The 15,922-nt window shown below is 43.3% G+C and overlaps 1 protein-coding gene across 5 annotated transcripts in view; it reads left to right on the forward strand.

Moving 5' to 3' along the window:
• Nucleotides 1-15,922, forward strand: part of STK39 (serine/threonine kinase 39) — a 332,909-nt gene that overhangs the window by 107,899 nt on the left and 209,088 nt on the right. For all 5 annotated transcript variants that reach the window (XM_080670642.1, XM_080670643.1, XM_080670644.1 and 2 more), the window contains exons 8-10: nucleotides 501-634; nucleotides 8,973-9,021; nucleotides 9,124-9,189. In XM_080670642.1, the coding sequence (XP_080526768.1) occupies nucleotides 501-634; nucleotides 8,973-9,021; nucleotides 9,124-9,189 (249 nt within the window). The remainder of the gene's footprint in view (nucleotides 1-500; nucleotides 635-8,972; nucleotides 9,022-9,123; nucleotides 9,190-15,922) is intronic.

The following is a 15,922-nucleotide window of genomic DNA, read 5'->3' on the forward strand; positions in this document are numbered from 1 at the left end:
TTCCATTCTGGGATATTGTGAATTTATTTTTAGGGTTGGTAATGTTACGGAGGCCTTGAGTACAGGCGGTTCCTTGCTGATGAATGATCTGTGCACACTTCACTGCTGCTCTGGTCCTCCCTCTCTCTCTGCTACACCACGCCCTTTCCCAGCCAGAGCCCTGTCTGCACTCAGCCCGGGCTGGAGCTACGTGCTCCTCCAGGCTTGCAAGAGCCAGTTCCCAGGAAGCTCTGTCCACGTGTCTTTGGGAGATCGTTCTTAACAAATAGAGCAGATTTTGTAAGTGCTGTCAGTGCAATAACAAAAATGTTAAAGGGCTCATGAACCAGTTTGCAAAGAGAAATGAATGCTTTAAATACACTCCGTAAAGTTGCAATCATGGGAAAAGCACGATTGTATCTAATCCAGGCTGGTCTCTGATGCTTCTGTGAAAAAACTAAAAACTCAATTGTAGCCATTGCTACACTGAGGTTCTTTCTTTATGTTTGTTTCTGCTGCAGGTGTTAATGTTGACTTTGCAAAATGATCCACCCACTTTAGAAACAGGAATAGAGGATAAGGAAATGATGAAAAAGTATGGCAAGTCCTTTAGAAAATTACTTTCCCTGTGTCTTCAGAAAGATCCTTCCAAAAGGTATGTCAAACTGGGTGGATGAGTTACAGGCCTGGTCTGAGTCACCACAAAGCTTTGTTTGTGGAGGGGGAAAGGCTGTATGAGGACACCTGCAAGGTACTTCTAGTTCAAGGGAAATGCTGCTCTGGCCCCCAGATTTCCCACCTGTTAGTGGAAGACAGTGTGGGTCCACAGGGAAAGAAGTGAATGCGGGGGCGAGGGGGAGGCACAAGAAAATTTTAGTGTTAATAAGATTTGCTGTGCTTGTGAGGTGTGGGCTTTGTCATCAAAGGAAATGAAGTAAAGCAGAAATCAAGAGAAATTGGCAGTGGTGCATTCAGAAGCTGAGCTAATATTCTGCACCGTGTAGGTTGAGCTGACCTCTCAGGATTTGAATATCCTGCTAGCTCCGGTCTACACCCGGCAGAGCTATTGAATTTTGCATGAGCTTCCTTTTAGTTGCAGAACAAGTTGTTTGTACCATTTAAAAGATTATTGGTAAAGAAGCTTAATATTTTTGCATTAGAAAGATGAATCATATAAACAAGTAAATTGTTTTAAATGAACTTTAGAATTTCCTCTTTATTCTCAGGCGATTGCCCCCATACTGTAGAGTGTCTGTGTTCTGAGTTTGTTTCTTCCTTCTTAATTTCTGTGATTTTGAACTCTCCCGAGTGGTAAGCATAGAGCAGGTGTCCTTTTTCACTTAAAGGAGAATGTTAATGATGTGAACCACACAGGCCTGGCCTGGGTAGAGTCCCTTCCCAGGGCCTGGTGGTGTGTGGCACCCTCCTAGCATGCAGTGAATGTAGATGACAGGCCTGGCGAGGACTCTGAAAAGTTATCTGCTACCCTCATCCGCCCTAGGGTCCAATCTGATAATTTTATGTTAAGACGTGTAAACTGGCTTCTCTTCTGAAACTTTCTTTTTCAGGGAAGGACCTGCTTTTTGAAGAATTCCTTTATTCTTATCTTCAATTCTTTATGAAACTTAAGACTTTTACCTTTAGACAGTGGTCCTGAGCTAGTTGAGATCTCACCTAGTGGTGATGCTGTGTAATGCCAGCTCTTTCAGAAAATCTGTTTGGGGGGGGGGGCTCCCCTTCTTTACAGTAAGCACAGTTGACATTATTTTACCCATCCCTTGTAGCAATTCTCTTCATTCCTTTACATTTTATTTAATTTGCATTCAGTCTTTTCTGTATTCGTCCTCTTCTCATGGAGCCAGGTCTAAAGACTGTTTGCTGTTAAGTATCTTGAAATTACTTATTGTAAAAGGCATGCTTGTTTTGTCACACTTACCGACTGTTTCTGCTTAAACATCTTAGTTGCCCTTTGTGTTTGATTTGTAAGGCTTATTTTCCCTCTGAAGTTACACTGGTTTTTCCTTAGGATTACTTCTTCACTCTCCCGATTAGATGAAAATTCTCTTCAATTCTAATTTTGTTCTGCAACACTTGCTTGCCTACCCCTTGAATTTGGTGTCATCTCCAAATATCAATTTTTGGCATCACCAAGGAACCAGGATTTAATTCTGCAAAGCCCAATGAGAGAGAAGTGCAAGAACTGTTATTACTGTTGGTCTTTGTGGTCGTTGAGCTAGTTGAGATCCCACCTAGTGGTGATGCTGTGTAATTCCAGCTCTTTCAGAAAATAATTCTGTACGGTAGAATAGTTAGTGTGCCTCAAGATGTAACAATATCATCTATTTGGTTAAAGTAAATTAGATTAGATCATCATATGTTATATTTAACAAACCATCCTATTTCTTAGTAATCTTGAAAGTCCTTCCAGGTTTTATTTATTTTATGAACTCTAATATCAGGTTCCTATTACCCACCTCCCCCCCCCCAAAATATTTTAGAAAAGAGCCATAAATTTTTCAGAGTTCTTTCCCTCAGAGTTCTCTCTTAGTGACATTATCGATCTACAAAGTAGTAATAGTTTAAGAACTTTTTTTAGGTATTTTCTCTGTGTCATACTCTATTCTCACTATTGTACAGTTGTCCTCTATAACAGAGAGTGTTGGTGCACAAACTTTCCACGTGACTCTTTTTTTTTTAATGAAAAGACATGGGTTTTGGAAGTTTGCGGGGAAAAGCTTCATGAAATGTGAGAATGGAAAAAAAAAAGGCAATATTGTTGAATTTTTCTTACATAGGTGCAACTTAAAATATGCATTCATTCCTGAATTAATAAGTAAACATTGGATTGCTGCACAATTCTGAAAGAAACCATGAATATACCCTGCCTTCTCTGCCTTTGCTTATGTTGTCCATGAGTTCTTCTTTTCCCTCTATCCACCTCCCACCTATCTTTAAACACTTGGTTCAGAGGCTCCATTTTCTTAGAGATAGATATCTCTGGTGAGATTTCTAGTCCTGCTTTATCATCACCTGTGTGACTTAGTTTCCTTGACTGTAAAATGGGGCTAATGACACCTACTTCATAGGACTGTGATGAGGATGGAGTAAGATAATCCACTGAAAACGGATAACAGTGCCTGGGGGTTCCTAAATATTCAAGAAGTTGGAATTGCCATTCATTATCTGCCTTTTTCTTCCTGACCAAATAGAGTTTTTTCAAATTTTAATTTTCTTACCGTATGTTGAATACATGTCTCTTGTAGCAGATATGTAAGTATATTGACTTACATATCTGATCTCCTCATAAGTTTGTAAGTTTTTAGAAAGAGAGCCTGTGCCACTTATATCTTTCTCTCTGCAGTGTCTGGTGAATCTTATTTATTCAGGGGTATTTCTTGAATAACTGGAGACAATTGGGTTTTTGCACTTTGGGGTGATTTTGACTCATTGCAAAGAATTCAGAAACCTGATTCAAGTAGGTTTGGGAATGAATGCAAGACTTGGGGTAATTTATATTTATTTATGTTGCCTGCAACAGAGTATATACTTGTAAGCTGAAAGCAGATGAATGGGACCAAAGCCCTGGTCTTGCTGAGTACCTTTTTAACAGTGAATAAAAACATATCAGGGACCAGGCCCAGTTCACGCTGGTGCGGGAGTCCTCAAGCTAGATGAGAAAGGGTTATGCTTTCTTTTCAACCTTGAGACTCATGGAACTTTCCTGAAAAAAGAGAGCAGAGCACGATATTAGGAACTGTTTGCCTCATTTAAATCTGTGTGCTCTGCCTAGGCACAGATGAAGAATTACTGGTATTTGTAAAGCAGAACATTTTGCCATTTCTTAAAAAAAACGAGCCTTGACCTTGTAGATTACATGCTCCCTATGGATGGCAACTATAAGAGGAACCACCCTTTTCTTTGAGCAATGCGGGTGTGGATGTTACATAGATAAATTCATTGGAAATGAATAAAACTTGAATATTTCTCTTGGGGGGAGGGGCCGGGGAGACATGCTGCTCTGCCTAAGGTCAGTGAGCTATTTGGAATTGTCATGCAAATTGCTAGAGCTACTTAAACTGTGTCATATTCCTCCTGAATCCTTTGAAAATCATTTAAAGTCTCAGTGGACTTGGGTTCATCCATATGTATTAACTGAATCCTTTAACAGATTTTCTTCTGAAAATGTTGGTACTTGCAGACTTCCACATTGTTTTCAAGGATTTAAAATTGAATCGTCATTCAAAGCCGGGCCAGTTATTTGGGTTGCTGATTTAACATTGCTCATAAAACAGTGTTTGTATTTATACTACCTTGTGTTGCTGGATAATTGATAGCAGCCACAGAAGACACACTGCGCTTGCAGAAGTCTTTCTCCTGTGCACTTAGCTAAGAGGCAGGTAGCATCAAGGGCTCCACGTTAACCCTACACTGGCAGTTGCTATGGCATCGAACATAAAACAGACAAAACAAAAAGACTAAAGTCAGGTTTCTCATATCTTCTGTCACTTTCTTCTCTGTCTCATTCCCCTCATTCTTTCCAGTTCCATTTTTCCATACTTTGTCCTGGGGTTGTTTGGCACATGAATTTGATTCCAAAGCTGTAGACACCTGAGCTAACTTGAGCACCAAAAGGACCTGCTATTTCGTACTCTGTTTCAAGTAGAAACCACCTATTAATTAATATAAATATTAAGTCTACAAAAAAAAATATGGCTTCTTTAAACCTTTTCTCAATTTTCATGTGATTGCATTTTTGTATTTATTGATGAAGGCCAAGAGCGGAGTGCAGAGAAAGGAGTTTTCCCTGAAGTCTGCTTTTCCCCTTTATAGTTCGGTTACCATGGAAGTGACCTTGCTGGGGAAGGGAAAGTATTTTCCCAGCCCTGAATCCCAGAGTATGTCTGGCATTTCCCAGCCTTCTCTCTACTTTGGTCCTACACTTGACCCTTAGTGTGCAGGAGGAGGAGGTGGGTGCAGAGGAGGGATGAAGCATTTTGGCTCCCCGTGTCAGTACATCCACTGTGTACAGACTTTCCCCCTTTTCCTTTTTTGGGGGCGGGGCTAACATGAGTCTGTTTTCATTACATCATTCTGCTATTTCCTACTCTATTGATCAGATGCTTAGACTTGAAGTGGTGACTAAGTCTAGCCCAAGGAGTTGTAGTTCTGTGTCCAAATGGCTAGCAGCATTTCTTTCACCCTGTATTTTATTGTGGTATGAAACTGAGTATAGCCATTTTCTGCTCTATGCCAGGCATTGGATATATAAAGATGAATGCTGCGTGGCCCTGTCGTGGGAGGGGTTATAACCCAGCGTAGGGAAGGTAGGGGGCAGGAACAGACAGTTACAGAAGGGGAGTGTGGCAGGCGTGGCGTGTGAGCAGGAGCGGGGAACAGAGTGAAGCAGGTTAGTGGGAGCTGGGAGGAGTGTCTGAAGATGCCTGACATTTAAATTGGCTCTTGACCTCTGAACAAGGGCGTGTCAGTTACAAACATTTTAAAGCAAGAAAAGCAGCGTGTGCTAATGTCATGAGAGAGCAAGGTGGGTGAGAACATGGTTGTAGCTGGAGGACAGAGTTCACACAGGATGTGATGGGAAATGAGGATGGAGAAGCCTAGCCCCCCGGGTCCCCAAGACCCACTAGACTGAATGAAGGTCTGTTTCGAGGCCGAGTTTAGGACCTCCATGGATGTACACAGTTTGCAAGTGGCGGCTGTACTTAGTGACGCTTCCTGATTCTTTTCTATGCTTGGATGGTGGGTTGGAATGAGGAAGAGAAGTGACGGAGAGACTCACTGGGAGGCCACTGGAGTGGTTTCGGGCAGAGGTGATGAGGGTTTCAACCAAAACAGTGACCTTGAGTTCCTTAACCATCTTGATTTTCCTAGGTTTCTTTTCACTTTAAAAAATTCAACCTAAGTTTTTTGTATGCCTCCTAGGTGTTTGAAGTTTTGTTTTGTGTTACGAGGTACTAGGTATAATATGCCTAGCATCTGGCATCATGCCTAACGCATAGTAGATGCTCAATAAATATGTATTTCCTGAGAGAGGGAAAGGATGAATTTGCAGTAGCTGGAGGCCACAAACATTGCCGACGATCAGTGAGAGTATACGTTAAAGTCACAACCAAAGTCCACTCATGTAAAAGAGTAGTCTCATTTTTAGTTAGTTTTCGTTCTAGTTTGACAGGGTGCACATTCATGAATTCGATGAGCTTATTGAAGGATGTGGCACACAAAATGTAAACCGTGGCCTACCTGTTGATTAGACCTTTATTTACTCAGAGCAGTGAGCAGTTAGTGGCCGTTTATTACAGTGGGTATGGCCATTCTGGGTTCTTCTCAGGTACCTGCAGCCAGTGTCCCACTTAGTCACAACTTCAAGTCTAAGCATCTGATCAATAGAGTAGGAAATAGCAGAATGATGTAATGAAAACAGACTCATGTTAGCCCCGCCCCCCAATCAGGAAACTGAGGGAGAGAGCAGGAACAATTTAGATTTCTGTTTCTTTGCACAGAAGTACAGTGTGGGGCCCTGGTAGACTCAGGCAGTTTGTGCATCGTTGCACTTGGCCACGTTTCCTGATTCTTTTATATGCTTTGGTTTGGCCCCTGGAAACATGTTATTGGAACTTTCTGGTTCCAAGGAAGGGGTTTCTAACCTCTTCAAATATGAGAATCCTTTTAAACTTGCACCCCCCCCCCAACATAGTACTATTTGTACCTTTGCAAATCATTGCCTGAGAGAGAAAACCTAATGATACTCAGTAATGGTTCTCTCCCTCCTCCCAGTTTTAAAATTATGAACAATTTAAAACATACAGAAAAGGTGAAAAACTTTACATTGTTTACTTTTACACCATAACCTAGATTCAACAATTATTAACATTTTTCATATCTACTATATCTATTTATCTACATTTTGCTTGCTGAATGAACAGTTTGAAAATAAGTAACAGACTTAATACTTCGGCTTGCATTCCATACAAATTGAGAAATGTTCTAAATAACCACAGTACTTTTCCACGTCTAAGAAAATGAGCAGTAATTTCCTAAAATTGTCTGTTACCTAGCATATTCACTTATCCTATATAACAAAAGCCTAATATGCAAATCAGCTGAACGGTGGAACCACCGGTCAGCAGGGTGCAGGGCCAGTGAGTGGGCGGTGACAAGCCAGCCAAGGTGGGTGCCCGCTGGCAGAGGGAGGGGATGGTGATCGGGGGGTGGTGGCGACCGGCAGCGGCGGAGGGGTGATTGGGGGCAGGGCCGGCTGGCGCCATCCTCTGATCACTCTGCCAGCCGCCTCCCACAGAGGGAGGCCACCAGTGGCAGTGGTGGGGCGATGGGGGGCGGGGCTGGTGGGGTAATGGGGGGCGTCCCCCAGTCAGCCCACTGGTCACCTCCCGTGGGGAGCAGGCCTAAGCCATCAGTTGAACATCCCCCGAGGACTCCTGGACTGAGAGAGGGTGCAGGCCGGTCTGAGGGCCACCCCCTCAGTCCACGAATTTTCATGCACCAGGCCTCTAGTCTATATATATATATATAAAAGCCTAAGTGACCAAATGACTGGAACTACCAGAATGACCGGTTGCTCTGATGAAACCCCTGGTGGTCAATGTGCTCCCACAGCCAACCCCCCACCACCAGCCAATCTCCCATGGTCCCTCCCCCCGGCTGGCGGGCTCTGGGGACCCCACCCATGCACAAATTCATGTACCGGGCCTCTAGTCTTTAATGATTTCCAAGGTCTTTTGTAGTTTCTCCTCCTTCCCTTTCAAATGCAGGATTCAGGCCAGGGGCATGTATTGCATTTGGCTTTATATTTCTTTAGTCTTTTAAAATCTGGAACCATACCCTCACATCTCCCTTTTTCCTCTTTGATACTGACTTTTGGAAGAGATCAGTTCATTTGTCTTGCTAACTGTCCTATAGTATGGATTTATGTGATTTTCTTTTTCTGCATTGCTGCTTGTTTTAGACAGAGCTGTTGATGAAGTAAGCTGTTCTTTATGGACTAATGCCAGCTCATAGACAGCAGAAGTAGATAATCAGTATTCTGCCACCTCCTATAAAATACTTATTTAAGGCACAGATGCTAAAATCATCAGGTAAAAGGTTTTGGGGATAGGATATTCATAAATAGTAATGCCAAAGTATTACCCAAAAGAACACTTTCCCATTGCAGTGGGTAAAACATACGTGTACAATGGAGAGATCTCAGGCCTGGGGACCAAGTAGTTAAACTTAGTATCACTCCCAGTAGAAGTTACCTAACATCATGTGCCTCTGACGTGCCGCAGTAAAAGGTACACAGTGTCATCCAGGCAATGTTCCCCCCGCAAATGCTTGATTCAACCTAGTCAGGCCTTCAAACCTGAGAAACAAGTGCAGTGACTCCATGAGGAAACAACCAGACCAGTCCAGTAATCCTTTTAAATGAACTTGCATTTTACTAATCACCATCATGTTTACCTTGCCCTGAAAAACAGTGGTCCGTGTACACCTGAGACTGGGGTGTTTGGGGGCGGGGGGAGGTGCAGACAGCTGGCACACATGGTTTGTGGACCCCTTGCCTTTCCTGACTCTCGGAGAATCTTCAAGCACTGTGCACTGTGATTTCTTGAGGGTCCTATTGCAGCTTGTACAGGTTCTCAATAAATATAGGAATTTAGCTCACGGATGTGTCAGTCTGACACCTTTTAGAAACACTGCATTCACTTAGTGAAGTGTAAGGGTGAAGAATGGAAAATGGATTGTGCCCCAAATATTTAACTCAGAGGAGTTTGTGTGTTTTGCAGACAAGGAGCTTGGAAAGAACTGGAAAATTGGCACTCTTTTATTTGGTGCCAACTTGTGATTAATTTAGTGTCTGGTTTTGCTATTCCTAAAACTGGTCTTCCAGAAAGATGCTAGGATTAAGTTGTTTCATCAAGGCAGTGTATTTATCGAGTGGTCATTGTTTCAACTCTCATTTATTATTGATCTTTCAGGCCCACAGCAGCAGAACTTTTAAAATGCAAATTCTTCCAGAAAGCCAAGGTAACATGCTTAAAACCCCAAGTAAATCTGCTATTTTGAAACACTATGAATTTCTACATATCGTTATCTGATGTTAAAGTGTTGGGAATATCTGTTTTGCAGAACAGAGAGTACCTGATTGAGAAGCTGCTTACGAGAACACCAGACATAGCCCAAAGAGCCAAAAAGGTAAGCGCCATTAGCCCCGCCAGCCCAGTAGGACAGGAAACCGATGGAAGGAGTTTCCCACATACTCAGGATGTGCATATTTGGAGGTTATGTGATTAGTGCTTACCCAGATAGCTGCATGCTGCCTTTTGGTTATCTCAGCTTACTTTCATTTGTTTGGGTGTGGACACCATGGCAAACTCAAATGATTTCATTTTTTCCATTTATCAACTTTGCTTAAAGAAGGTCAGAGGGGAGGGGGCTGTCCTGAATTCTGAACACTGGAGAGGTAAAACATCCTTGAATATCTATCTTTCCTTTGGATTTTACAGAAGAGGGACAGTCTTGTTAAAGCCGCTTGAAATGACAAAAGGAAAAACAAAACTTTTGTTTTTAATGGTTATTGGGAATATCTGTGGGGTATAGGTTTTTTCCTCATAAAAGATCCTGTGGGGACTTTTATTGTCCTCCTTATGTTAACTAAATGATACTTATGATGACTTGAAAAACTTGTCATTCTAGCTTTGAGATTTTTTAAATGGCATGTATGTGTAAGGGTATTTATGTGTGTATTTCACCAGAGTTTTATCTATCTGTAATTACTAATTTCATTATGGTATGAAACCTAATAAAATGTAACCTCTATTTTGGTTTGGTTTGGTTTTAAAATTATATTCGATATTTATTATTAAAAATACGTATGTAGCACAGATTTAGTTTTTCAGTTATTAAGAAAGCTGATGTGATAGCTGAGTCCCCTGCTCTGTAAATAAAATTGGCAAAGTATGCATTAGTGATGACATCTCACTAGGTCCAGCTATGAGTAACTTTGAATGTTAACTTCCAGACGTTGACTTTATAAAACATTCTGTATGAAATGCATTTTGCTAATGCGTTAGAATTACTTTAAATAGATTTTGAATAGGCTTCAAGAAGTGACCCATCTGAGCTTCTCTGCTGGACCAGCAGACTTCTGTGGGGTGGGCTGGTCCCTGGACTGTGAGCCTGGGCTAAGGCTAGGGGGCTGCCGCGTTGACTGCAGAGACCTGAGCAAGGTTGGCTGGTGGGACGTCTCTGAGGGAAGGTGGAAGTGGGCAGATCATAGATCAGCACTTCTCCAGCAGAGCAGAGAGTCAGCGCTTTGGTTAGAGGCAATAGAAGCTGGACGTGCCCACAGAGTCGCAGGGCCCCACAGCGAAGCCTGAAGGAGGAGCCTGGAGAGGTTCCCTGGGGTGTTGGAGTTGAGCACGAGGTCTTTTGATGAGATCTCTAAAATGTCAGAGTTGGAAAAAAGCTGTTAGGAAGCCAGTGGCTTGTACAGTCTGTGTCTCCAAAGAACATTTTTTTTTTTTTTTTTTTTTTTTTTTTTACTTTGCTTTTTGTCCCCTGGAAGTTTTGTTTGATCTCATCCCGAGGCTCTTCCCTAAGAAGGTTTTCTCTGTGGAGCTTTAGCCTCACACCTCCAGCTCCTTGTTACTGGCCAGCCAGCCTCTCACGGGCAGTTTCCAAAGGCTCCCCTCCCACCCAGACCGAGCCTTCCTGTGCTCTGTGTCCTCCTGAGTCGCCCAGTCTCAGAACACTGGGATTACCTTTATATTTAAGACCTGCTTTCCTCCTCATCTTCCCCATCAAACCACTCTCTGGATCCCCTCCTCACCTCCCTCTGCACCATGGCTCCAAGCGGCTTCCTCCTGGTGTTAACTAGACAGTGCAGTGGATTTCTCCCCCTTCTCCCTCCATTCCTCCTCTCTGCGCCTTCTTAGACTCCAGTGCAAGGTTAACTTTCTGATCACATCACTTCATTGCTCAAAAGTGGTTTCCAAAATTAAACAAAAACTTAAGCAAATAAATGGGGATGGGCGGCGGGGAGGGGGAGGTTCTTATCAAATAAAGGCCAAGCTCCTGAGCCTTGAAGTCATGGCACCATTTCAGATTCCAGCCTTTTGTCCTAAACTCCAGCTGCCTTGAACCACTTATGGTTTCCACTGCGTCATCCACACTTTCCTTTGGCACTTCTTCCACCAGCTTGAGAAAATGAAGACTGTTCAGGCTGTGACCCTATTTCCTTACTTTCAAAAATAGATTTCAGTGATTTATTACATATTAGTGCGCCATGCATTCCAGATCCCATTTCGCATGTATCTGAAACAAGAAGTCGCTAGCGTTTGGGGAGGTATGATTTTTTCCAACCAGGTCATCGGCTGTTTCCTTGCTTTTTGATTGTAGACTTTAACCTCGGAGCTTGTTTCGTCCTCTATCCCTCAGATAGAAAATGGCCACACATCTCAGTGTCACACTGAGCAGTAAAGGGAGAATGGAAATTAGTTCCTAAACATCTTACAGAAAGGAGGTGAATGTTATCCTGGCTCTCTGGCTTCGTTCAGCTGGCCCTTTCCCTGTCACAATTCTCGTTTTAGAGTGCACTTGGTTGTGAGCTGCACTCCACGCCTTGCCCGTGGGTTTGGGGCAGGTACGCCGACCAGGTAGGTCAGCATTGATCACAGTGTGTGTCTTGTTCATAGTAAGAGCCCGAAGCCGTTTGCTGGCTCCGTGAACATGCGCATGAGTGTACCAAGGAAAGTCCGTTTGAAACTCTGTTTTCCACTCTCTTGACCCCCGCCCCCCGCCCCCCCCCAGTCCTTGACATCCACTTGTTCCTCGGGTTCCTATTAATAGCAGACAGCCTCCCTCCCTCTGCGGCTGGTGATGTTGGTGAGCAGCCATCTGCCTGCTCCTTATCTGAAGCTTCATGCAGGCTCAGCCACGAGGAAGGAAATATTCTTTCAATCACCAAGTGCACTGAAAGCCTTTGTTGTGGGATGTCTTTGCTTGTCTTGGGTGCTTACAGTGTTTAGGTGAATTTGGCTTAACAGTTGGTACCGAGTCTTTCTGTGTGAGTTGGTGTGACTCATCCTTGGGCTCCTCAGAGGCCGTGTGCAGCGGTGCCTCCTGCTCGCTCGTGCTCCGGGTTCCTGGGGCAGGTTCGTTCCTCAGAGGCTACTTGTCCATGGGAGCCCTTTGATTTTTGTCTCCTCAGTTTGTTATTTTTCAAAATAGAAACAGACAGTCCGTTGACACACTGGTGTTTACGTCACAACCGGGTCTGTTGACTTAGCTCCGGACAGTCAGGCAGCCCGTTGATTTGACATTTGTCGTCATAAACGGTCTCTTTTCTTCCCTTGCGGTCACCCAAATTAAGAAACATTTTCCAATATGTGTTTTTATGTGCCATGCATAATTCTCATATTTGGAAGAGAGGGGCCAGTGTGGTAGCTGTGCTCAGGAGGCCCCTCGGAGCCCCCTGTGCTGCCCTTTGGCGTGGAGAGGCAGATGCCAGAGTGGGAAGTGTTCACTGGGAGACTGGGAGGCTCATAATTCCCTGTGGGTAGATGATCTTGTCTTCATCCTGATGGACTCCTTTAAATCCGGGGAGAAATATATTAAGAAATAGAAACAGACCAATATGGCTGGTAATTTGGTAATGTAAGATGATTTCTGCGTGTGTGGTAATTAAAGAAATTGGGGATATTTGTTTTCTTGCTGAAGGCAGAGTATTTGGCCCATTCTGGGTTCTTTTGCTGATAGACAGTGTGGTTTAATTTCCTTTTGCCCTAAATTTTCCGTCTGTGAAATGGAAATTCTGTCTGACCCCAGGCATGTGGTGGAGGGTAATGAGAGAGTCGATATTCCTGGACCCTCAGACACGCTGTAAATTCTACATGAGGACATGCTAATAACCACTCATGAGAACAGAGTTCACTGCAGCTACATAACTTCTTTTCAACTTTTCACTGATCCCTGTGCGTGAGAAGAAAGGCTCCGTAGCCATTACTCCCTCTCGTGGCTTTCTAGGAGCCTGTCTCTGGCCGCCTTTTGGGGTTTGACAGCTTGACCCCGTGGTGTTACACCATTTAGCTGCTGGATTCGCTGGGTGCGGAAGGGTGTAAAGTATTCGGTGGAAGTCATATGCTTGGGGCTGTGTGCATCTTCTGTGGGAGCACCTGAGCTTCAGACTTGGCTGATGTCTCAGAGTTGGCTGTATGTGAGTAAGAAGAACCTTGCGTCTCCACATTCACACTCCTATGCGTATACAATGTCTGTTGCTGAAACCCACCGATGGCAGGGCAGGGGCAAAGGGTTAGGAGCTACACAGATGTCCAAATGCCAGCTGCTCAGCCAAAACGCATATTGGCCCGAGAAGGGGTGAGGTGAGGAAATGTACTGCACAGGTCTTGTTATTGCAGTTGCTTGTGTTTTGATGGGAGGTAGGATCACTGGAGGATTTTTGTTTGAACTTTCTGAATGATGAAATCGAGAAGTTAGGAATAGTGAGCCATTATCAGAAGGAGGAAAGGGATATTTTATCACTGCCACATTTGGCTGGAACCATTGTGAATGGGAACAATGGGACAGTCTCTGGGTCCCAGAATTTCTTAAAACAGCCTGTAAGGTTGGGTTCACAGGAAGGACCCATTTGCTGGCTTCATTTCATCCTCCTTCGTGCTTAGGAATAAATGATAGGAATGTTACAGTTCACACTGATTTAATCCTAGAGGCCCTGTCCCTAGGCTTCCTGGGAATCGGGGCCATCCGACTGCAGGCCGGCGCCTTCCTTCCGGCTGCCAGCTGGGGCCTCCCTTCCCCGGCTGTCAGCCACCGGCCAAGGCCTCCCTTTGTTCCTTGCCACCCCCTGGTGGTCAGCGCATGTCCTAGCAAGCGATAGAACTCCTGGTCTCCCTGTCGAACTCCTGCGGGGACACTTTGCATATTAGCCTTTTATATGTATAGCATAGTTGACCCTTGATAAACACTGGTTTGAATCATGCAGGTCCACATATATGTGGACTTTTTTCAATAAATACACAGTCAGCCTTCTGTGTCCGTGGGTTTCGCATCCATAAGAAACTAGAGAAGAGCTAAGGTGATTTCAAATGCTTTATAAATGGATTTTAGTTTTGTTCCAAGTCTGCCCAGTAGAGGGCAATGATGGTTTTAATTCTGTGAGGTTGTGCAAAGCAAACGGAACAAAAGTTTTTGGCTTTGTGGAAAGTCTCAGATTTGGAGCAGAAGGATCAAAGGTCTGTTAAGTTCTTACTGAGCCCTGAGTGTTAGGCACCTTAGTCACCTGGAGTGAGAGTTTGTTTGTTTGTTTGTTTGTTTTTAACTGGACAGCAGGTGGAAGGTGATGATTTTAAGTACTTTTAACTCTTGCCACTTTTATTGTAAATTACAAATCAAAGTAATATAACATTTGTATTTTACATAATTCATGTCAAAACCAAAAATCTCCATTTTGAAGATGGGATTGGAGAATTTCTAGTATTTTGTGGTCAAATTAATGCAGTTCTGGATGGTGGCAGGCTATTTGCAGAAAGTTCTGTAGTCCCTGCAGTGCTCAGGGCCGGGGAAACAGGAAGGAGGGAGTCCAAATGTTTGATACCTCTGAAGGCAAAGTGAACTGACCTCTCTACCTATCACATTTATTATGGATTTGATGTAAGAAATGCATTCAGGTAGGTCCGAGCGTGTGTGTCCTCTTATTACTTTGTGTTTCTCTTCCCCATCCTCTTGTTGTTTATAAACAGCCACATAGTAATCTCTCATTGAGTTACTCCCATGCTCAAAAGGGAGGAAGGAGAGCTGTGGTGGTTGAGTTTGCTATTTTTTCCTATTTTAGAGAGCAGGTGTCCAGAGAGGTTAAAGTTACTGGTTTAACTAGGTCTGTAAGTGGGACAGATGGTCTCCTAGTATAAACCTGTGGCTATATGTTCATTAATTTTTTTTATTTTAAATGCATCATTTTAGTCAGCTTAGAATGTAGAGTTCATTTGGTTTGGAAAGTGCTTTTGGACACCAGGGGGTGCTATCAGAATAGTTCATTTGCTCTAGGACTCTGGACAGGAATTGCTTCCTAGTCCATGAAAACCTTAGAGGGTGTAGATTTTTTGTTTTCCTTTTGCACTGTGCCTGCTGTAAGGAGTTTGGCTGGCTGGTGTTTGTGCTGGGGATGAATGAGGCACAGGAGAGGATAGAGGAAACAGCAAGTGGAAAAAGCATCATAAATGACTGTCAATTCAGTCGGTGAGTTGAATAAAAAATGCATTTACTCTGGGTAAGTGGCCCCTTTCTGGCATTTGACTTTGAGCCAAGAGAATCCACTCTGGAAATTGTGATCTGCTAGTCCTGGTAGCTGCATTTAGGGGGGGATATTTGTATTTTCAGATTGAGGTGTCTTAGACACACCAGTTGGAAATTTAAAAATAATGTCCTACATTTTGTAAATAGTATTGTGAGTGATACTCTTTGTACAAATGTAGTTTGTAGAGAACTGATTGTTTCACATTCAGTTAAATTTTTGGGATCTGTGTGCTCAAATGCATCATGTGGCTCTTTTTTTTTTCCCCTCTGGAAAGTTTGCTAACTCTTTCCAGTGCTTGTGTGCATCAGCTAACTTCTCTGAAACTTAATTGGCTTACATGTGTCCAGAGAAATCCTTACCTGGCTGCTCTTCGGCCACACTGAGCATCGCTGATAACGAATGAGGACCGACTGCCACGAAGGTGGTTTCCTTTATCCACCTTCCCAGCTCACTCTAACACTAGTATACCCTTTCTTTTACAGATAGATAAACCAAGAAGAATGGAAAGGAGGTTGGCTAAAGTTGCAGAAAAACTAGAATAAAAAGTTCAATTTTTTTTTGGTGTTATGAAAACTCTAATAGTATGAGTGTCTTCTCTCTGCTTTAAAATTCTCC

Source organism: Plecotus auritus (assembly GCF_963455305.1).
Source record: "Plecotus auritus genome assembly, chromosome: 5".
NCBI classification, from domain to species: Eukaryota; Metazoa; Chordata; class Mammalia; order Chiroptera; family Vespertilionidae; genus Plecotus; species Plecotus auritus.